This window comes from Osmerus mordax, chromosome 5 (genome assembly GCF_038355195.1).
Source record: "Osmerus mordax isolate fOsmMor3 chromosome 5, fOsmMor3.pri, whole genome shotgun sequence".
Classification (NCBI taxonomy): domain Eukaryota; kingdom Metazoa; phylum Chordata; class Actinopteri; order Osmeriformes; family Osmeridae; genus Osmerus; species Osmerus mordax.
Window position 1 is genome coordinate 19879934 of NC_090054.1, and position 23437 is coordinate 19903370.

The 23437-nt window shown below is 48.7% G+C and overlaps 3 protein-coding genes across 3 annotated transcripts in view; all 3 read right to left on the minus strand.

The window, feature by feature from the left end:
• Positions 1-1953: 1953 nt before the first annotated feature.
• On the minus strand, positions 1954-13695 carry wapla (WAPL cohesin release factor a). The gene is made up of 20 exons (XM_067236410.1): positions 13431-13695; positions 12334-12744; positions 11163-11844; positions 10514-10827; positions 10216-10346; positions 9887-9985; positions 9545-9712; positions 9295-9431; positions 8712-8823; positions 8183-8419; positions 7946-8057; positions 7698-7795; positions 7437-7513; positions 6952-7124; positions 6123-6238; positions 5716-5994; positions 5157-5370; positions 4921-5009; positions 4406-4501; positions 1954-4144 (listed from the first exon to the last, which is right to left on the minus strand). The coding sequence occupies exons 2-20, from the start codon at positions 12716-12718 to the stop codon at positions 4079-4081; spliced, it is 3585 nt and encodes a 1194-aa protein (XP_067092511.1). The 5' UTR covers positions 12719-12744; positions 13431-13695; the 3' UTR covers positions 1954-4078.
• A 1976-nt stretch (positions 13696-15671) lies between these two features.
• On the minus strand, positions 15672-19509 carry htra1a (HtrA serine peptidase 1a; the record flags this gene model as incomplete). The annotated part of the gene is given in 6 exon segments (XM_067236472.1): positions 15672-16313; positions 18303-18398; positions 18526-18583; positions 18785-18899; positions 19045-19077; positions 19315-19509. Coding segments are annotated over 6 exon segments (666 nt in total), but the record flags the coding sequence as incomplete, so codon positions are not given.
• Positions 19510-21363: 1854 nt separating this feature from the next.
• LOC136942763 (pleckstrin homology domain-containing family A member 1-like) overlaps positions 21364-23437 on the minus strand; it is an 11663-nt gene continuing 9589 nt past the window's right edge. Inside the window, exon 11 of the mRNA XM_067235735.1 lies at positions 21364-21414. Coding sequence (XP_067091836.1) covers positions 21364-21414 — 51 coding nt within the window. The remainder of the gene's footprint in view (positions 21415-23437) is intronic.

Genomic DNA, 23437 nt, shown 5'->3' on the forward strand with positions numbered 1-23437 from the left:
CGTACGTGACCTGCACTGTAATGGATGGTCTTCACGTCCACCGGCCAGGCGGGGAGCAGAGGGCTAGGTAGACATCTAAGCCAGCCTCAGCCTCCAGATTTGTATTTTCTTCCACAGAGGAAAGTCCTTTTTCATTCAGTAGGCCAAAAGAGAGCAGGGGAGGGGATGTGTGTGTGTGCGCATGGTGGGTGCCTTTTAGTGTGTCCGCATGTGTGTGTGTGTGTGTGTGCAGAGTGGGTGCCTGTTAGTTTGTTTGTGTGTGTGCAGGATGGGTGCTAGTGTATGTGTGAGTGTGTGTGTGTGTGTGTGTGTGTGTGTGTGCAGGGTGGGTGCCAGTGTGTCATCTTGATTTGGCGAAGGGGGTGGTGTTGTTGTTATGACAGCCTTAGTTGGCAGGCAGCTCATCCCAGGGTGGGTGTATGGATGTGTACATGGGAGGCATCCATGGGCCTTATGACCACTGTAACATGGCACTGTGTTACGAGGGGCTTTATTGCACCTCCCAGGGCACATTGAAGTATAAAGTGTCTCAACAGTGTGTTTATCACCTCCTCCGGTGGTTGAAGGGAATGGCGATATGCAGCCCCAAACCCTGCACAAACAATGCACAAAAAGATTGCCGGGCTCAGAATAATGAAGACGAGTGATAAGCGTAGGCAGACAGAGCCAGACAGCCAGGCAGGCAGGCAGAGACAGACAGACAGACAGACAGACTGGCAGGCAGGCAGGCAGGCAGGCAGGCAGGCAGGCAGGCAGGCAGAGAGACAGGCAGGCAGGCAGGCAGGCAGGCAGGCAGAGAGGCAGGCAGACAGGAAGGCAGAGAGACAGGCAGAGAAACAGACAGACAGGTCAACAGACAGACAGGAAGGCAGAGAGACAGATAGAGAGGCAGACTGACAGATGGACAGCCAGATTGACAGCCAGCGTAGGAGGAGGGAGAGTAGAGCGGAGAGGAACAAGCAGGATTGGGCAGATGTACATGGTAAAATGTAGAATCCCAACCCCAGTTAGGGTGAGTGAAGTGGACAGAAGGCACAGGAGCCCCCCCCCCCCCCCCCCCTCAGGCTGAGGCACACCACAGAACCCAGCTGACTGACAGGTGGGAAAAGAGGCCATTTCATTCCTTTGCTCTCTTCTCTCTCTCTTCCCCCATGTCTCAACAGGTACTCTGAAGGGGAATGAACAGGATTCGATTCATTTGAGAACCCCCCCCCCCCACACACACACACACACACATCAACCAAGAGAGCATCCACACCCAGTGATATTGACTGACATCTTTCTTTCCTGATAGTATAAACCCGTCGTGCCTGTATAATGCGTCTCTCTGTATAAACCCAACAGACCTAACCCTGCTTCCATTCCACTGATCTGTTCCCCCCCTTTGATGCAGCATGTTTATCTTGCGTCTCTGCCTCTGCCTCTGCCATGGAGGATCTGGGTTGCCAGATCCTCTCTCCCCCTACCCCCAAGGCTCTCTCTAGGATTCTGTAGGTTTATGAGTGTTAGGTTGCAGCACCTTAAGGCATCCTTTGTTTCCATTAAACACCTGTCTGTCAACACGAGACTGATGCCACTTCAGTATGTCGTCTCTGGGAGAACACAGAGCCGCGTCTCTGTTGAGAACCTGACGCACACTTTGCCAGGCGATGAGCTGGGCGTGCCAATGAGCAGGAAGCAGGCTGAGGGATGAGGGTAGAATATTAAAAGATGATTTATAGAAGGCTCCTGGGGCTTTGACAATATGGAGAGGGAACATTGCATAAACTGCCACAGATATTCTCATCTTGATGTTCTTAGTATGAATAGCAAAACAGGAAAAACAATGTTGTATTTTACTGAGAAACTTAGTTTCCTCTAGAACAGATTAAATGGACAAAAACCTCTGTATGGTAATACGAAACTAAATATATTCAGCTCATGCAACACACACACAAACACAGGATTGTACTGAAAGTAGCAACTTTTTATTTGAGTTACAATTATTTACATGTTAAGCAAAGACAATGTCCTGGAAACAGGTACAAACTTTTTTCCTGCTGTTGTCTTTTTATACCTTTTTGTTTTACTTCAAATGACACAACTCAGAAATATTGTATAAAATTAAAATATCAGCTTCATAAAAGTAGTCTAGCATTCTAACGTCCATTAACCACTATGTACAGTTGTATTTACATTCTAAAATTCCATTCAGGACAAGCTTTTTGCAAACCAATTATTCTCAACAGGAACATTCACTGCAGCATAAAAAATAGATGAAATGAAAATAATTTGCTTTAAGTATGGCTGTCATTCAAATAGTATCTCATTAGGACTTGACTTCACGTTCTAGCTCAGATTGACCACTGTGATTAATGAAAGCTTATGTTTGTGTTCAACAGAGACAAACTTAAATCGCAGACAGAACTTCTAAAAGTGGTTAGTCCTACAGCTATCGGTTGCATCATCCAAATGCATTTGCATCAAATGCCCACTTACCAAAACAGAGACTTAAGATTCAATTAACAAAACAAATAAATGTTTTTCATATTTTCTACAAAGATTTATAGCCTGGCATCGCCAAACCAATTAGCAAATACGCGCAAGTATGGAACCTCTCGGGTCATTTTCGATTTCCAAGGGGTGTTATCAATGGGCGCAAACCAAAAGGCCTCTGGACGCGATTGGTTGAATGTATCCAATTCTATCCAATCAGAGCAACAGAATGTTGTTTGTTGGTCGTTTTCAAAAATGCCTCACAGTGCACTTCTGTACAGTCGTTGTATGAAACCCGCCCCCATATCAGATACATGATTATGATTGGCCCGGCACTTATCATGCTGGAAAGAAATCTGTTTGAATGGCAGGGTGACCAGTCCATTCTGCCAGGGCACATCAACCAAGATTCATCTGCTTCTCAGGCTAGAACATTTAGCCAGTTTGATGACAAACCTCAACCAGTTACACAAGGGTTTCAAATCACTTCAATATACAGTCACCCCTTTCTACAGCGACAGGGGATTCTAACCACTTCAAGCAACAAGTCATGCCTAAACAAGATCCACATTGAGGGTCTTCATACAGGGGGAGCGTGTCACATTGTCTCAGTCCAAATAGCTTTACACTTCCGAAACTGTCAAATAAATACATGAACCCGCAATTGGAACTACCAAACAAAAGAATAAAAACACAAAACTAATTCAAAAATAGATCAACCCTACCAATATTGTGAATGCATTATTACATGTAGACCATGAGATCAAGGAAAATGGGATTATTAGGTTTCCAGAAGAGCGGTGGAGGTCTGGGAAGGCTAGAGGCTTTGAACACATTCCTAACAGCCGTCACTAGAGCCATCATCTGAGAAGAGGAGCGAGAGGTTTTCACCCAGACCTGCTGATTTGTTTGAGAATGCAGCATTAAGAACGTGCCTTTGAGGAAAAGCAAAACGATCCACATGATTTGAAAAGCAGGCAGATGTGAACCAGGCAGGTCGAGCCACAAGACCGTCCACAGATGAAGGGCACAGACGGAGCCAGAACCTTGACTTCCTGTTCCCTCCTCAAATGTGATTGGAGGGCAGAAGTGAAAAACTGCCTGATGTGATGAATCCCATCCCACGCTGGCTCACGCTGGCGTCCTACACACCGTCCATGAAAACGACAGCCATGCTAATGCTAACGATTTCGCTGTAGGCTGCGTCAAACACGCTCCTCACACACAGGGAAGGAAATGTTCAAATGATTCAGTTCAAAAGCTTTGTTATACATGACAGGTCAGCAGGCTGAACAGTCTAGCTGTTTCTCCTCCTCCTCCTCTCCACCAGACCAGCAGGACCTCCCAAGGACCTGAGGGAGATCCTTCAACCTTCCCGTGTTTTAGGATTTCCAAATGCCCAAAGTATGTTGACCAGCGCGACTTTGGTTCGGAGAGGCGCTGATGGTTTTATTCCCTCAGAGAGAGAGAGAGAGAGAGAGAGAGAAAGGACGTCAGCAGGTTGCAGTGGAGAGAGAGCTTGGGCCCAGGCGCCCCCTGGTGGCTCCAGGCGGTGCTGCAGAGGTCTTGTCGCCGGCAGCGAGGGGACGTGAGGCCCGTCTGGTTAGCAGTGCTCGAGGTAGTCTATGACCCGGGAAATGGACTTCTGCCCTGTGCTGCCCATGGCACACTGTGGGGGGGAGACAACAACACCAAGTTAACACATTTACATGTAGTCATTTAGCAGACGCTCTTATCCAGAGCGACTTACATTCCCCCCGAGGCAAGTAGGGTGAAGTGCCTTGCCCAAGGACACGTCATTTTGGCACGGCCGGAATCGAACTGGCAACCTTTAGAGAGGACAGCAGTGTGTGTGTGTGTGAGATCCCTGTGTAGAGGACAGCAGCGTGTGCAGTTGTGATGAGATACAGTGGTGCTGTACCAAACTAACCGTGAGGTTCATAAAGTTCAGGAACTTCTTCAGCATCTCAGTCATGATGGAGAAGTCTCCCTTGGGCAGAGTCTCCCTCACAGTGGTCACGTTGACCTGAGGAAAACCACACACACACACACACACACACACACACACATCAATACACAGGTCCTGGGTTCACGTGTGTGTGTGTGTGTGCGCGCGCTGGTGTGTGTGCTGGTGTGTGTGTATGTGTGTGTGTGTGCTGGTGTGCGTGTGCTGGTGTGCGTGTGCTGGTGTGCGTGTGCTGGTGTGCGTGTGTGCGCTGGTGTGTGTGTGTGTGCTGGTGTGTGTGTGCTGGTGTGCTGGTGTGTGTGTGTGTGCTGGTGTGTGTGTGTGCGTGCTGGTGTGTGTGTGTGCGTGCTGGTGTGTGTGTGTGCGTGCTGGTGTGTGTGTGTGCGTGCTGGTGTGTGTGTGTGCGTGCTGGTGTGTGTGTGTGCGTGCTGGTGTGTGTGTGCTGGTGTGTGCTGGTGTGCTGGTGTGTGTGTGTTTACCTGACTGCCCTGACAGAGACAGCCCAGCAGCAGGGCAGTGTAGGAGGCCACGATGCTGTCCTCCATGTGTTTCCCAGCATGCTGCAGAGCTGCACCACACACACAGAAACCATCAACAACTCTGCCTTCACAACTGACCAAACCCCTGGATCACATTAGATCAGCTCTTTAAACTAGAACAACAGAGCCAGACTGACACGAGGTGAAAGAGAGGCAGAAGATCTCTGGCACTTTACCTTTGTTGAGGTCCAGCTCCTCCTCCTCCTCCTCTTTCTTCTCCTTCTCCTTGTCGTTCTCGCTGTCGTTGTTCTCCGCGGCGACCCACTGGATCTCCCCCGAGGTCTCCTGCCATTGGCCGCTCTGGTCGTGCTGCGGCTTGGGCGCCTCGCTGATGAGGTCATCAGTCTGCGCCTCGGCCTGTATGGCTGCTCGCTCGCGCTCCAGGAAGAACTGTGGACGGGAAACCACACGCACAGTCAGGGTCAAGGGTCACAGGGAGAGGAAACGAAATGATGTGAACTTGAAACCGTGAACATTAAAAGGAACTTGAGGAAGACAGATCAGAACTGTCAGATTTGATACAGGCGGCTGGTGATGTACATAAGAGGAGATTTCAGTTGTTCAAGAATGCTCATTTGCATTTGGTGCTGGATAAAATAAGAGACACTCCAAATAAAACAAATTAACATCAAAACTCACATAATTGTTTTCCTTGTTAGTTTGTTTGTGCTGCCACTATTTTTATACAACAGACTAAGAAATGCCAAAAGTGTAATCTACACAGAACAGCCTCACCTGCACGAGAGCTGCCAAAGCTCCAGAGCCAGGGGGCTTGACCTGCTCCTCAGGCCCCGGGGCAGTGGGCTCGCTGGGGGCTGCACCAGGCTGCGAGGCCGGGGGCTGCGAGGCCGGGGCCTGCGAGGCCGGGGCCTGCGAGGCCGGGGCCTGCTCTCTTTCTTCCTGTGCCTGGGGCAGGCTGTCCTCAGGGAAGCTGGGGGCTGTGAAGTCCATGTCCACCAGACAGTGGCGGTTCCTGGCGCTGTACTCCACCAGGTTAATCAGCAGCCCCAGGCCCTGCAGCGCCCAGGAAGAGGAGGGGAGGGAGAGAGATGAGAAGAGGGAAAAAGCAAAAGCAAATAAAAAGCCAAGGGATGCTTCTTCATCTCCCCCCCCCCCCACACACACACACACACAGCTCTCACCAGGACTCGGATGTCAAAGCGCTGCTCTTGCGGCAGGTAGCGGGGGACTCTGAGGACGCAGTTGAGGGCTGTTGGAATGAGCTGGTCCTGTTCTCCTGTCTTGGTGCTGCCCCACTCTGAAACACACACAGCCCCGTCACTCCACCTCCACCTCAGCCCCATCCCTCCACCTCCACCACAGCCCCATCCCTCCACCTCCATCACAGCCCCATCCCTCCACCTCCATCAGAGCCCCATCCCTCCATCACAGCCCCATCCCTCCACCTCCATCACAGCCCCATCCCTCCACCTCCATCACAGCCCCATCCCTCCACCTCCATCACAGCCCCATCCCTCCACCTCCACCACAGCCCCATCCCTCCACCTCCATCACAGCCCCATCCCTCCACTACAGCCCCATCCCTCCATCACAGCCCCATCCCTCCATCACAGCCCCATCCCTCCATCACAGCCCCATCCCTCCACCTCCATCACAGCCCCATCCCTCCACCTCCATCACAGCCCCATCCCTCCACCTCCATCACAGCCCCATCCCTCCATCACAGCCCCATCCCTCCATCACAGCCCCATCCCTCCATCACAGCCCCATCCCTCCATCACAGCCCCATCCCTCCATCACAGCCCCATCCCTCCACCTCCATCACAGCCCCATCCCTCCACCTCCACCACAGCCCCATCCCTCCACCTCCACCACAGCCCCATCCCTCCACCTCCACCACAGGCCCATCCCTCCACCTCCACCACAGCCCCATCCCTCCACCTCCACCACAGCCCCATCCCTCCACCTCTCTGTCACAACCACACCCTCACAGTCAGTCAGTCAGCGTACCGTTGTCGTGGGTGAGGTTGAGCAGCACTCCGATCACGGCCCTCATGCAGTCCTCCACAGCCTTGCCCACGTTGCTGAAGCTGCAGTGAGGCAGAGCCGTGCCTGAAGAGCTCAGAGACACGTTCACCTCCCGGCTGTAGCGCTGGATCATCTCCTCGCAGTACTGCAGGCCTCTGGGGGGGCGGAGGAGGAGAGGGAGGTGGAGGCAGAGAGGGAGGTGGAGGCAGAGGGGAAGAGAGAAAAAGAGTAGATGCAAAGGTGAAGAGAAACAAAAGGACAGAGAGGGAGAGATTTAGACAACAATAACTCCATCGTGACTTTGGCAGGCTCTGAGGGTCGACATGAGAAGCAGCAAGATGAAGGCCTTCGCTGGGAGGCAGCTGGCCCTTGGTTCAGATGAAAGCCTTGTGCATCTCCTCTGATGACTGACACCTTCTCAAGCTTGCCGGGGAGCGTGATGGAGAGGGATTCCTGCTCCGTCTCACCTGGTAGAGGAGATGATGAGCTGGGAGTCCTTGTAGGCGATCAGGTAGCTCTGGTTCTCTAGGTTCTGCACCGTCACCTGGGACACACACACACATGACACATGGAGAGACAGAGGGGAGGACGAAAGATGGAGAAGAAGAAAAGAGATTCAGGACATTAAGGGAAAACCTTTTTGCCTTAAACTGTCTGTTTTTCCCCATCAAAAAATGCCAAGAAGAAATTTCCCACCGTTCCCCTCTGAAGTAACGTTTGGTACTCACACTCTCCAGGACTCTCAGGCACCTCTCAGCGCCCCATAAGGACGCCACCAGATTCTCCTTATCTTCCTCCTGGCTCAGGTTCTGCACACATTCCTTCACTGTGGACGACACACACACACAGGTAATGAACTGTGACAGACGAAGTGAAGGTCAATGACTACAAGCTAACAAATGAACCTGAATGAAACGTGGGCCCGGAGTATAGGGCATATGCAGGCACACACACATGCGCACACACGCACGCACACCTTTGTCTACGATGTGGTCCAGGCCTCCCAGCAGACGCAGCTCCTCTTTGAACCAGTCTCCAGCTCGTTTGGACGTCAGTGACAACAAGGTCTCCATGGCCAGGTGACCCGACTGCTCACGGCAAAACACAACAACACAAATCAGCTTGACATTTTTCTCACTTCCCGAATTTCAAATCCAGTCAAATCAATCAAACATTGTGAGCACCCCACCCCCCCCTCTCCCCCCCCCCTCACAGTGATGTTCTCCAGGTCCAGGTGCTTGTTGTGGACCGTCTCGCACAGCTTGCGGATCTTCTCCTTGACCTTGGCCACCTCCTTGGGGGTGAGCTGGTCCTGATGGGCCGCCAGGTCCTGCTCCTGCTCCTGCTCCAGCAGACGCAGCATCAGCTCCAGGCTGGCTCGGTCCAGGTCCATGTTCAGACGGTCCCGGCTCAGGATGTACATGAGGGAGGCCGTGCACAGGGCCAGGTTCTGGGTCAGAGAGAAGAGGAGGGGAGGAGAGAATAGAGGAGAGGAAGAAAGGAAAGAGAGGAGAAGAGAAAGAGAAGGTAAGTAACGGCTTTAAGACAGATCAAACGTAGCTCTAAGTAACTGGTGTAGAAATACAACAGTGGCCACGATCTTTAACCATGTAGCACGTGCTTCCTGAACCCAGCGTCCAGAGAGAGAGCAGAGAGAGAGCAGAGAGAGAGCTGCCCTCTGAGCCTGGCACTCAGGCTGGCCCTGCTCTGCCCAGAAGCCGGGGGAGAGGAGAGGCTCTTACAGGGTGCTGAGGGGAGTCGCTGAGCATCTTGAAGACCTGAGCCACCTTCCCTCTGGCCCGCAGATGCATCCGGAAGCTGGGCATGGCACACCTGGTAGCCAGGCTGATTATACTGCAGGGACAGAAGGACAGAGAGGGGGAGGAGAGGAGGAGAGAGAGAAAAAAGGAGAAAGGAAAGAGGGATGGGGAAAGAAGAGAGTGATTGAAGCACTTTTGCCTTCAAACAGGAGAATATTTTATTACTTGACAAGGAGGAGGATATGTGGAACGCTATACTGTTGTAAACAAAATGAGCACCAACTCCATATTAATATGCCCCTGATGTTGGAATGAGAGCTTTAACAAGCAGGTGTCTGCTTGCTGAGTTGTGCACATTCTCTTGGTCATATAGAATGATATATAGACATGAATATACGAGGCAGAATGAGCAGAGCTGGTACTGAGCGAGGTGCACATTCTCCTGGTCATATAGAATGATATATAGACATGAATATACGAGGCAGAATGAGCAGAGCTGGTACTGAGCGGGGTGCACATTCCCCTGGTCACACAGCATGTGAAGCAGCATGAGCAGGGCTGGTACCTAAGGCATCGTGTGTTCAGAGGCTGGCTGCTCTTCAAGCCCGTCTCCAGGTACTCAAAGTCGTCGGTGAACTCCTGGTTCTCTCCAAACTCCACCACGTCATTGAAGTGCTTGACATGCTGCACCACCGTGTAGAGCTGCAGGGACACAACACGGCTCAGCAACCTCCACAGGGGCCCGTTAGGGACACACGTGAGGGGATTTTTCCTATCGTAGCTGGGAAAGACATTTCCCAGAAGGCCTAGCTCACCTCCTTGTGTTCCTTCCTGCATTTGAGTGCTGTGACGATGTCCTGGTAGGGTTGGGTGGGGATGGTCACAGACTTGATGACCTTGGGTGGGGGGGGAGGAGCCTTGAACAAGCCATCATCTTTGTGGCTCTTGGTGTTTGGGTCTTTACTGCTGCTTGACAGACTGGCCTGAACACACACACACATCAGCACAGGGTCAAACCACAAGCAAGCTGACAGTAACCCAAACCAAAGATATAAATAACAATATAATAAATATGATGATTATCATCATCATACATAACAATAAACATGGGTTTTCTATTGAGTGTTGAAGCGGTGGTGCTGCTTAGCGGTTCTGACCGGAGCGGTGTGGGCGCGGGAGAGCGCAGGCGGGGGGGGCATCTCTTCGCTCTCAGGCTGGTTCCAGTGGCGAGCGTTATACACAGCTTTAGCAGGAGACTGCAGGGACCAGGGTCAGGCAACACACCGTTAGTGATCAGTTATTTATTAGGATCCCCATTATCGAATTTGCTACAATTACATTCAACAGTTAACAGCTTTAGGAACATTATGGAAGAACCTCAAAGGAACCGTACCACAGAATGGATTAAATTTAATTCACAAAAGCTGACAAAGTTTAGCTGATCTCAGGCATCCCTGAGATCAGGTATGAACATGACCTCTTTTACCTTTCCGACCTTCTTGGGTCCGCTGAAGATCTTCCTGCCCAAGTCCTTGGACTTGTCCCCCTGTTTCCCTGGGCAACCTTTCTGACCCTCCGACCCCCCTGGGCTCGAGTCATCACTGAACTCCAGAACATCTGACAGGGAGGGAGGCAGAGTGAGTGGGAACACAGACCACAGTCTCTCCTAAACCATATCCACGTGTCCTCACAGTCTTTCAGACGGAGCATCCGGGTTAGACAAACATGTCCCGCCCCCGTGACAGGAAATGAGGTGTAACTTGAGCCTGTAGTGTTTGCCTCACCTGCGTTGCTGCTGCTCTGGCTGTCCTGGGAGTCGCTGAGCGGGGGGCTGTTGACGCTGGCAGACGTGGCCGCCGCCGCTGCAGCCGCCGCCGCCTTCTTGGCCTTCCGCTTCTCAGCGGCCTGTGAGCTCTCCTCGTCCTCATCGCTGTCGCTCTCGCTGAGGTCGTCAAAGCCGAAGTACTTGATCTTGTAGCTGCTGCTGCCGCCGGTGCCGGAGTCGACCCCCTCCTCGCCCTCCTGGCCCTCCTTGTCCTCGAAGCCAAAGAACTCCAGCTTGGTCTCCTTTTTGGTTTTGCTCTGGGTGGGCCGGAACCTGCCAGATTAGATAGGAGCATTGTTTATCATAATCAGACTGCTGTTAAGTCTGTTAACCTGATGAGATGGAAATTCACATAAAGTGTCACTAATGGTTTAAACATTCAAACTATAAAATGAAACTGTAATGTAAAGTTTTTAATTTCTTTATTATTTTAAAGGGAGGGGGGGATTTTCTGCTTTGTTTATCTTATAGAGACAGTTACAGACAGGAAGCAGGGGAAGAAAATCACCCCGGGCTAGAATCAAACTCAGGTCCCAGCAGTGAGGCCTCAGCCTCTGCGCTACGTGCTCTACCCGCCGAGCCGGTAAAGTGAGTCAGAGTCTGTTTACCGTGTGGGCTTGGGAGGCGGAGCATCCGTCTTCTTCTTCATCTGCCCGGCCTCGCCCAGGTCAGCGGGGGGCGCGGTGGTGGACAGCTCGTCCATGCTGCGCTCCATGGAGTCCTGGATGGTGACGTTGCACACAGACAGACAGGAGGGGTGGAGCACCGTGAAGTCCCGTACCCGTCCCCTGCCCCTCCCGGCCGGCTTGGCCGCCGCCACCGCGCTGGCGTTACCCACGGCGCTGGTGCTACCACCGGCCGAGGACATGCTGTTGGGCTTCAGTGTGGTCGACCCGCTGCCCGGCGGCTGGCCTTCGCTGGCCTCAGTGTCGGGCGCCTTGTTGGAGCGGTTTGGCCGCTGGTACTTCTTGCAGTTGGAGGGTCGGAGGAGGAACGGGGAGGGGGCGATGGTCTCCACCGGCTCTGCTGGGGGCGTCTGGTCCGCACCCATCCCTCTCTCAGAGGACAGCCTGTCCTGCGCGTCCACGCTGGGCCCCGGGGCGCTTGGGTCCATGCTCGGAGAGGAGGAGGGAATCTGTCTCCCCGCTGAGTCCCAGTCCTCTGACATCTCCATGGAGACGGTCTTTGACAGGGTGGACTGAGCAATGGGCGGCCTCTGGTTACCGTCTTGGGTGTTCCTGTACCAGGATTGGCTGTTCTTTGCAACACCTTCACCTGTTGTTGGCTTGACTATAAATAAAACAGACTAATGTTAGCTGAGACAGGATATGGGTGGATATCAACTTCACAGAGGGCCTTAGTGAAACTTGAAATAGCGGGTCAGTTCATTTGGCAAGCCTTCAAGTCTCAAACATAAAAACAGGCATGATCCTGCAAAAGCATGCATATACAATCCTCATCACAATAATGCGTAGACGTTCAATCCATATCAAAGCAAACGGGTTGTCCACGACACCTTCAACGCTAGTATGAGGGCTGTAAACACATCTAGCAAGGCATAATACGGAGTCAGGTGGCTGAGCAGTTAGGGAATCGGGATAGTAATCAGAAGGTTGCCGGTTCGATTCCCAGACGTGCGAATTACGTTGTGTCCTTGGGCAAGGCACTTCACCCTACTTGCCTCGGGGAGAATGTCCCTGTACTTACCGTAAGTCGCTCTGGATAAGAGCGTCTGCTGAATAACTAAATGTAAAATAATTCTGAACTGGAGTTACTTACATGTAGACGTGGCGTTTGAGTCCCTACTGCCGTGTGCCGAGGCTGTGTTTCCCCCGCTGCTCCCCTGGCCTGGCACTGCCTTCGGTGCCTCCGCCACCTCCGTTTTAGTCTGCGGGCCGCCATGGGAGGTGACAGGCTTGGACTCCTCGTCGCTGTCGAAGCCAAACGGGTCCTCGGAACTGTCGTCGTCTTCGACCCTGGGTCTCTTGGGTAACTCCACAACCTCCGACTTCAGGGCCGGCCTTTTGGAGCCCAGCTGGGCCTTGTAGGTCGTCTCGCCCCATTTGGTGCTCAGGGTGGCCTTCTTGTTGGAGAAGACCTCGTCAAATTTGGAGTTGGCCTCCCCTCCTTTGCGGCTGTATGTTTTACCAAATCTAGATGTCATGCTGATTGAGGGATGTTACATATTCTCTGTAGGGATTTTTGAAAAGCACACACAATGAGATATAACACCGAGGAGGATGACTCAGAGTAAACACAATATCTTTAAAATAGCAACAACAGCCTAAAGATAATCTCTGAATGGTTGCAGTTAGCTAGCAATGACACTGGTTGGTCACGTTCTCGGATAGTTGGTTTAAAGACGTAACCTTGTTAGAGTAGACATTAGCTTATATCACAACACCAAGATGTTACTGTTTGATATCTAGTAAATAATCTACAACACATTTTCTGAAGTGTGGTTGGCTAGTAACTGACAATTCAGACTGGGTTTGACAGCTTTAGCTAGGCCTGATGCGACTATTTTCTGCCATCTGGAACGAAACACAAGAGTGTGTAGCAAGCAATTCCTCTATATATTGTGTTATACCATCTAGTTAATGTTATATGTACCCCAATAACTAATGTTTTAGTTAAATACTGTATTCATGGACTGGAAAGTGGAACATGACCGCCACTGGAACCTTTTTACGTTGTTAACTGTAAACATTGACTTTCTTGGGAATGTCATCGTCCCGACCGTGGATTAGTCGGAGAGTTAAACAGGTTTACATGTAGCTAGCTAGCAATCAAGCAAACAAGCATATACCTTATAATTTGTTTAGTAACAGGGAAAGACAGATATATCGATTGTATCAGCTAAACCTAAAACTCACCACTTATTCTGCAGCCGGCCGGGCCTCGTCTTTAGATATAGCCAGGCTATAACTAGCACTAGCCTACAGTAGCTAGCTTGCTAGTAGTTAGCCAACCGCACAAAACAAGCGCGTAACTCCGCAGAACGAAATTAAATTCAACTCTGTAACAGAAGAAAACTGTGCCAATTGTCACGTGCAAATGAAACCTATTATATTAGCTTCAAATATAACGATATGAATGACTGAAATTAATTCATATTTCAGACTTTATACATATTGTCCAGCCTGTGTCTGCCATTAAAAATGTCCCCTCCCTCTTCCTTCGCTGCCAAGAACCTCGGCGTCACATGTCGGCGAGGAGAAAACACCCAATCACCGCAGAGAATGTTTAGTAGCGAGCCAACGATCAAGCCGTTGTGCCAGTATCAGTGTTCCTCATTGGACAGGACCTTTTAAACGGGCTGATAACCATTTTGCAACAGAGCTCAAAAAGAAAGAGGGCGCTACAGTCCACAAATGGGATTGCAGAAATTATCCTGCCCCCAGTGTAGTGTGGGTGTATTACCCACAATCAACAGAAACACCTATAAGTGTTTACTGTCAAGAGTTAAATGTCTCGACCATGACGACACACAGTCAAAGGAGAAGAGAGTAGAGAGGAGGAGAGGGGAGAACAGAGAACCATTAAACAGAGTAAAGCAGAGCAGACTATGGAAGCAAATCAGTGACATGGTGGCATAATCAATACTATTTGTCATTGGGAACCTTTTTTAATTTCCTGGCTATCACGCATAACAAACGTAAGCTAGTCTACTACGAAGCAACCAAGGAGCAAGGCCAGTCCATGCATTCTTACTCTGCAATTGCACTTATTGACACAGCTTGGCACTCCAACGCAACACCAGCAGTGACATGGCTTAGAGATATGAGCTCATGCTATCCAGTCCTGTATTACTGATGGTTTGGGCACAGATCCTGGCATTCTGGCTTCACACCAGCTGACCTCACTCTGAGACCCACCCTGTCCTCACAGCTGAAGTCAACACTACACACAGACTCGCATGTGCGTGATGTTATTTTGTCCATGGGTCAATTAGGAAGGCAATTACAATGATGTTTTGGCAAAGTGAGATGAGGGCTGAACATGTGACATGCTCTGTGTCCCAGATAGAGAGCCCAAATAATATTTTAGGATATGTTAATAATTTGATAACATTCGTACTGGGGAGACTGTGGGGTGGGAAAGGGCCACGAGATGGCAGCACAGAACCGGAGTGTTCCCTAAAAGAAAAATGTTTTTTATTGATGTTAATTCTTCTAAAAAATATGCCAGTTAGTTTTTCTGTTTGATTATCTAGTGTTCCTCTTTCGATATTCCACAGGTGTCTTAGTGTGGGAGTCAGATGGCTGAGCTGTTAGGGAATCGGGCTGTTACTCAGAAGGTTGCTGGTTCAATTCCCGGCCATGCAAAATGACGTTGTGTCCTTGGGCAAGGCACTTCACCCTACTTGTCTCGGGGGGAATGTCCCTGTACTTACTGTAAGTCGCTGTGGATAAGAGTGTCTGCTAAATGACTAAATGTAAATGTAGTGTGATTGAATGTTCAGGACCTGGCCTCCATAACAGTCATGTGACCTCCATAACAGTCATGTGACTTCCATAAGTCATGTGACCTCCATAACAGTCATGTGAGTAGGGCCATGTGTGATCATGTCCTAGCATAAACTACCTTCCTTGCTTTTGATGTACACCAGTCCTTTTTGAGTGACACGTCCGTCCACTGGCTATGAAGCAGTATTTTTTCCTCTGGTTCTGGGCTGGCTGCAGTGTTATAAACAGAGCTGGACAGAGGTGAGAGAGGGGCATGACAGCACACTCATCTGTGGAAACCAACCATGTCCTGGTTCACGTGTTTGGAGCGCTCTCCTCACTGTGAGGTCAGCGCTGAGCGCCCTGGGCCAGCAGCACAACAGGCCAGCTTCAACCCCTGAAAGCCATAAAAACCAAATCAGAAACAGACCGAGTCCATTTTATGTTCCCCTTGTCTGTGCATATGTGTGTGTGATGGCTTAGCTTTACACCACACACGCTAACGTAAAATTGCGATGTCCAGCTGGGAGCAGTCCATGTCAGTTTGTGTGTGTGTGTGTGTGTGTGTGTGAGGGAGAGAGAGAGAGGCAGAGAGAGTGAGTGAGCAATGGTGAGCAAGACAGCACCACATCCACACTCACCGCCCAAAAACCACAAACCACCAACAAATAGATAAAAACCCTTTAATTTCAGTACGTCCAAACAAAGAAAACATAAAGCTACAGTACTTAAAAAAAGGAAATTAGAAAACAATAATTACACAAATCTGATGTTCCCATGGCTCGTTAAGTGTGTTTAACACGTCCACGATGGGCCTACCTGAACAATAAGTCAGTCTTAGAAACAAAACCATCAAAACCAGTCAAAGGGTCACAACTTATAAACTGCCTTCTGTTAACCGTAAACAGTAGCTGCATCAATCAAGGCATACAAGAAGGAACGTATAATACACAAGGGTGAGGAACTACAACTCTACTAAGAGCGTCAATTGTTCCCTTCAAGGCTTAGAGTTAAGAGTCTGAACCTGGCTGGACGTCTGCTGTCACAGTCTATTAGTTCCAGCGGGTGTGGTACTAGCCCCGCACCCATATAAGGTCTATTGGTGATAAATATGAGCTCCAGCTCAACGTGCAGGGGCGGGGTCAAGGGTCAATCTCCATGGGAACGATGGTGAGGATGGCGTCCTCGTTGCCGCGGCGCACCACAGCTCGGAGTAAGGTGTCCTTCTTGATGGCAGCGCTGACGTCAGTTGCCGAGGCGATCCGCTGGCCGTTGATGGAGATTATGACATCGTGCTCCTTCAAGCCACCACTGAGGGGAAGGGAGAAGCAGGGTTGGGCTCAGCATGTTGAAGTTTCAAAACAGACTAAATAACCCCCTATCTAAGCCATCTGTGGATAAACAACAATTGTGACAGACATACCAAAATTGCAAAGGCACTCAAAATAAAAAACTAGTTAAGTCTAAATTTGACCAAGACCGAGGTAGTTTACCCTATCTAGCCGGCCCATTCAAATATGGGTCAAAAAAGACCCATAAGACCCGCCTTAATATCTTTGCCGTCCAATCACCGATTTTATTTCTGAAAACTGCCAGATACTCATGACAAGTTAAGCTCAAAGTACATATCATTGGTTAAGGGGTTACTGGGAGGGGGAAATAAATGTATCGTCTGCAACGGCAGCCATTGTTTTTCGAGGCGGAGCCAGAGCGGAGACCATGGGAGATTGCCTACAGTGTTAGATTTACAGCTTCGAATTGAAATCTGAGACGATATTCTGAGTAAAGACAAGTTTATTAATATGTGTTGTCAATATTGTCAATTAAAAGTCTAAACTTTTTACATACGAAGAATTTGTTTGTGGGAGTGATGCGAGTTTTTTCCAGAAAAAAACTCGCGTTCTGCCGTGTCCGGCAGGACAGGCAGTAATGACGTTAGTAGCACTGTTTAGCCTCGATTTGAGCAGATTTCTAAAAAACTTAGAAAAACAACATTAACTAGCTAGATTATATACACTGTAAGCTAAATGTACATGCCTTGTTTGGCCAATTCGGTCGATTGTGGAAGAAACTCCAACGTTTTTTAGTTATCGAGAGGAGTATCCAGCCATAGCGCTAGCTACTTTTGGGGCAGAGAAATGTAGGTTTCCCCCATGTTTCCACGTGTTTCATGTAGTCACTAGAATGGTCATAACTTTTAATCAAAATATGATATTTCTAATCTGTCTTCTGTTCCACATTGCCCACAGATGTGTGGATATTCCACCTGCTCAAAGTTTTCCTCCATCTTGTAATTAAAGTGGTTAAAAATGAAGTTGTCTGATGAGGTATGGTGGATGGAGAAGTTTTTGTAAAAAATGGCTGCCTGAAATCACCTTGATAAAATATGATTTGCCTTAAGTAATCATATATTTATTCACATCATAAAAATCCCCTAGTTCTGTTCTTCAATATGGTGTCAACAGTTAAGGTGTATGATTTAATATGAAAATTCATAAAATTTGCATATTAATATGAATATCATATTTCAACAGCATATGGAATGTTTGGAATGTTGGCTTAGGCAGCAAAAGGTTACCAGCAACGACATCAAAGCTCCATCGCGACTGCTCCTAAATCGCAGGCACATGTGAACAGAGACCCACCTCAACCAACAATCCCTTCACTTCCACATTCCATTCGTGTTCTCCAACTGGAGGTTTTTACAGCCAGACATCACTAACACCCACATCACCATGTGGCTCGCTGGGTCTAACAGAGGCGCAAAGGGGGCTAGGTGGGCAGAAGGCTGGGCGAGGGAGCTTTGCCAAACCACAGACAAAAGCTCACCACTTGAGGCTTGAAGAGAATCGCCGACCTCAGCGTCTTCCCAAACCCCCTCTGTTAGAAGTGTGGCTGCTGCTGGGAATACGGCGTGTGGAGGATGTGGGTGGGGGGCTCGTATAGAAATGTCTGGGGGGAGGCTTGTTAAGAGGTTATTTAAAGTTGTGTAAGGTTGTGATGTGTCTGTGCATATTATGTGTGTGTGAGCACTTTTGTGTGTGTGTGTATGTGTGTGTGTGTGTGTGTGTGTGAGAGAGGGAGATAGAAAGTGTGTGTACCTGTCAGTGTTCATGAGTTTGTATGAGGAACATTGGGTGTAGAGGGCCTTCTGGAAATGTGAAACATGTGTACAGTCGACAGAGCCAAAGACAATATCTCTGAGCATTGAAAGAGCTGATCACAGCTTGTCCTCATACACAGAGTAGAATTCCAAACCAAGGACATTCATTGTAGACAGTGGTGGAGTTTATTACGTACACTGCAGCTGGTGTTTTAGAGATAACCTCCATAACATAGGCCCCGGAGGTGATGTCAGGGAAATCTCGATGTCGACCCTTCAGCTCCTTGCTCAACCTGGAGAACCGGGACAGGGAGAAACAACATCGTCACATCGCTAAAGGTATTCATAAATTGTGAATGATTAGAGATTTTATTTTCAGACTTTAATACGAAAACATGTAATTCTTAAGATTCAACTGACGCTGGCGTGAGAGACATCATCCGCACACCAATGTACTTCTTTTTAGTCGACGTCATTCCTAATGAAAAAAACATATGACACATTTTATTTTTCACCTTTAGAATCTGTCAGTTGGTTTGGATGTGTGTATGTGTACTGAGGTATCTTCATGGTCGTGTGGCCCGGTCCATATCAATCATTACTTGGAATCATCAATAAAAACATGCTTGGTGGAGCTTGTATTTCTAACACCTCAGTAACCATAGGAACAATGTCTTACCACGTGACTGTCGGTCGTAGGATTCGGCCAGGAACTGGCGTATCTTGTCGGAGGGGATGGCGAAGGAGATACCAGCTGTCACTTTCAGTGTGTTGATGCCAATCACCTCGCCATCCTACAGCGTCGACCATCAAACAAAACGTTACTTTGATGCAAACTGTCTTTGTAGGATACCATAACCACTACACAGTTACTTTGGACTGGATTCCCAAGCAAACACTGGCTTATTGGTATCTTGTAGAAAGGTAAATTAGTCTCACCAGATTCACCAGAGGTCCCCCAGAGTTTCCATACTGCAAAAACAAAAAGCCATTATAGCATTTCTGCTCAGAGGAACACTGTAGGTGTCTTTAAGAATGTGACAAGAACTAAATGCATTCTTGAGTGGGTGTCTGTATGAGTGCCTGTTTGTGCATGTGTGGGTGTGTGCATGTGTGTGTGTGTGTGAGTCTGTGCTTGGGTATGCGTGAGTGCTTGCGTGTGCATGTGTGTGTGTTGAGCGTGTGTGTCTCCAGCGGTGACACACTCACGTTGATGATGGCGTCTGTTTGGATGTAGTCCATGTCTGAGTTGCGTAATCCCAGCTCTTTGCCCCCCCTCTGGGTGGTGCTGACGATCCCCGTGGTAACAGTGTTCTGCAGGGAGAAAGGGCTTCCTATCGCCACCACAAACTCCCCTGGCCTCAGGTCCGCAGAACGGCCCAGTAGCAGCACAGGAAGCTTGGTCTGGAAGGGAGAACCATAGAGGAGGACGTATTACAACATAACACATGACTCATACGGCGGTCATCATGAAATGGATCTAAAATGGTATGCTGTAGGCCAAGATGCATTCTGTTGATATTTCGAGCAGTTTTTCTTAAACCACATTACCGTGAGCCCATATTACCTGGCATCAGTCAGTGTACTGTGTATTTTATGAGTGGTCAGAAAGTAATGAATCACTTTAAAATAACACATTCCTTAACTGAACTCACTAAATCATCACTATAATCTCACCATTAGAGGACAGAAAGAGAGAGAGAGAGAGAGAGAGAGAGAGAAAGAGAGAGGGATAGGGAGAGAGGAAGAGAGAGAGAGAGAGAGAGAGAGAGAGGGATATGGAGAGAGAGGGATATGGAGAGAGAGAGAGAGAGAGAGAGAGAGAGAGAGGGATATGGAGAGAGAGAGAGAGAGAGAGAGAGAGAGAGGGATATGGAGAGAGAGAGAGAGAGAGAGAGAGAGAGAGAGAGAGAGAGAGAGAGAGAGAGAGGGATATGGGAGAGAGAGAGAGAGAGAGAGAGAGAGAGAGAGAGAGAGAGAGAGAGAGAGAGAGAGAGAGAGAGAGAGAGAGAGAGAGAGAGAGAGAGAGAGAGAGAGAGAGAGAGAGAGAGAGAGAGAGAGAGAGAGAGAGAGAGAGAAAGAGAGCAGGGCTCCAGGGCATTAACAGACAGAGGAAAGATATATTTATCCATCCACAGTTTCCGTTTCTTCATGGCATCAGTCCTAGCCTGCGCGGCGTCACCACCTCACGTTGGTGGGTCTGTGTGCCCAGACTGCAGCCTGTGGCCCTGACAACAGCACCATCTTGAGAGACCTGTCTCTCCACATGGATGCATGTATCCATTTTGTTTACCCACGGTTTAAAAATAGTCTGTTTGGAGGCTGTAAGGTAACTGACACTGGCCAGCAAGACTTACATACACACAGACAAAGAAAATGTATGCAAACTATGCACCTACATACAGCTTGTCTTGTTTGGGATCTTCTAAGCTGTGAAACATGATCACGCTACAGTAGATCACACTGTACAGTATGTTCCCATTCAGAACAAACTTTCGGTACGATTTGAGTGTTTATGTTTATTTTAGCAAAAAGAGTAATGTCTGCAGTTCGCCATCCGTCTTTCCAAAAGACCACCCTATAGCTACAATTTCAACGCTCTGTGTACACAACACATGGAACGGTTTGGTTCTATTTTGTCGTCATATAGAATGTGTTTCTGAATTTGTTTTCAAACCTGCAAACAGGATCCTTGAGGTGTAGTTAAAAATAGAACACGACAAAGATAGTCAGTATGGGTAACCTTTCAAATCTCCCCCCTCCTTCTCCTTCCCACCTAACCCATCCCCCCTCTGAAAAACACATACACACACACACACACTCATACACACCAACCCCATGAGGGTATAGCACAGGAATAGTACCAGGTCACAGACACACCATCAGTCCCCTTCTCCCTGCCCCCACCATCCTCTGTCACCTCCACCACCACCAAAACACTCGACCCCCCTCTAGTTGACCTAACCTTCACCCCCCTGGAGAGGTAACCGTAGAAACAGATGGAGACAGGAAGTGAGACAAACACACGCGGACACGCTCAGGACTGTATGTCTGTCGTCATTGACGACTGACCGCCGTCCTGACTGTGTGACCATAACGACGGTGATCGGCGACGTTAAAAAAAGGCCCCGCTCAGAAAATTGGATGACAGCACGTGGAACACACACACAACCACACACACACACTAGACGAAGCAGTCCTGTTCTTTCTAGTGCGTGGGAACAATCCAGCGGAGCAGTAACAACAATCTAACTGTCCTCAAGACTGTAGCGCCACACTCTCTCCTCGCACGCCCAGTCCAGTCACACTCTGAGAATGCACAGGTTCGCTGACAGACGCTGTTTGACGGAAAGAGCAAGCGTGAATGGCTTTAAATCAAACAGTGAATGTCAGGGCCAGTGATGTGTGACTACTGACCAAGCTATCACTTACCAGCCAAGTCTGCCATTCGGAAGGCAGGTCCTACATTATAGTGCCCTTGAACTCGTACCACAGCCCCAGCCACAACCAGAAACAGAACCTCTCATTCAAGAGGCCCACGCTCCTAACTAGAGGAAGGCGACATTTATAGAGTCGATAAAAAAAAATACAAATTGACCACTGCCTAGGACCGTATAATATATATATTCTATACATAAAGTCAAAAACACATCGAAATTGCAACCTTTCACTGAGGTCTTATCAAAATACTTATTTTCCACGTTCCGATATCCCCCAAATAAACTAAACAGTGTTTCTGCAGCCTTGCGCTGTAGATAAGGTGGAAATATGTAGACCATCAGATTTGAGTAGAAAGCAAGATAACTTGAACGAACATAATATTGGCATGCAGCCACATGGGGACACAGACAGATCTGGTAGAAGGAGGGAGGATTTCAGACACTTACACACATCTATAGCAGAAGGCAGGGACATACTGACTACACGGCCAGTATTCTACAGGACAATGCTGTTGAGGCATCATAGCATTTTGTTGAGATGGGGGATGGAGGTACAGAGAGAAAAAAATCCAGACTATTTTTTACAATCGAAACCAAGGCTCTGTTTAGCCTTACAGCACTGGTAGTTAGGTGTTGTTTAAAACCTATTACATTAACTACTTCTTCACGAGCTCTGGGCCCAGGTGCAAACCTGGTTGCTAACGTGCTTCCTGCTGTGATAGGGCCCGAGGCTAATGGCTTCGGTGGGATATGCTCACACAAGTCAGGAGTTCATTTTACTTGAACTCCAACAAAATGATGTCAGGAAACCTACACCAACACAGCTGGCAAGAGTTAAGTGCACAGAGGCACTCAAGTTTAACACACACACACACACACACACACACACACACACACACACACTCATCACACACACACTCTCAAACACACACACACACACACACTCTTTGTTACGTGATTTGACCTTTGACCACTTTTACAGTCACTGCTCTGGTCACTTTGGTTTCAACCGTGACTTTCCAGAAGTAGACTTCAAAGCGAGAAGTATCATTTCTATCCTGCAAATACCACAGACGCGGTAGGAGGTGCAATTGCAGTCGGCGATATTTCAGTGTGCTGTGTCTGTAAATGACATTTCTGGTTTTAGAGTAGTTGTGCCACTGGTAATAGAAGAGACAGTATTCATCATGCTCTCCTTTTCAGACAGGCCTCTTCATCTGGGACTGAGGTGTGTGTGTGAGTAAGAACCAGTCAATGATTATGTGTGCGTGTGCATGTGTATGAGTGTTTGTGTGTGTCTCTCCTGTGTCTACTGTAAGAAGGTGTGTCTGTCGGATGGGGTTTTGTGGATGGAGAAAGATTCATTGTTTAACAGGAACGGAAATGTTAAGCACTTTGGCTGCTGTACAAGAGGAAAGCATATCACTGATTGCCACCTCAATGAGTAATCAGGTTCATATAGATGATATAAACACGATTTGGTCATATTGGACAACCATAAAACTATCAACATGGCAGGAAAAACAATTTGGTGAACACATGTTGATGTGGCCTGAGTAACAGCTAACACATGTATATAGGTTCCATGTGTGTACTATACGTGTTTCTGTGTGTGTGTGGGTGTATACAGCATATGTGTGTGTGGTTTCTTGAGTGTGTCTGTGTGTGTGAGTACTGTACATGTGTTTCTGTATTTCTCTGTATGTCTGTGTGTGTGTGTGTCTCTGTATGTGTGTGTGTGTCTCTGTATGTGGTGTGTCTCTGTATGTGTGTGTGTGTGTGTCTGTATGTGTGTGGTCTCTGTATGTCTGTGTGTGGGTGGGGTGTCTGTCTCTCTGTATGTGTGTGTGTGTCTCTGTATGTGTGTGTCTCTGTATGTGTGTGTGTGTGTG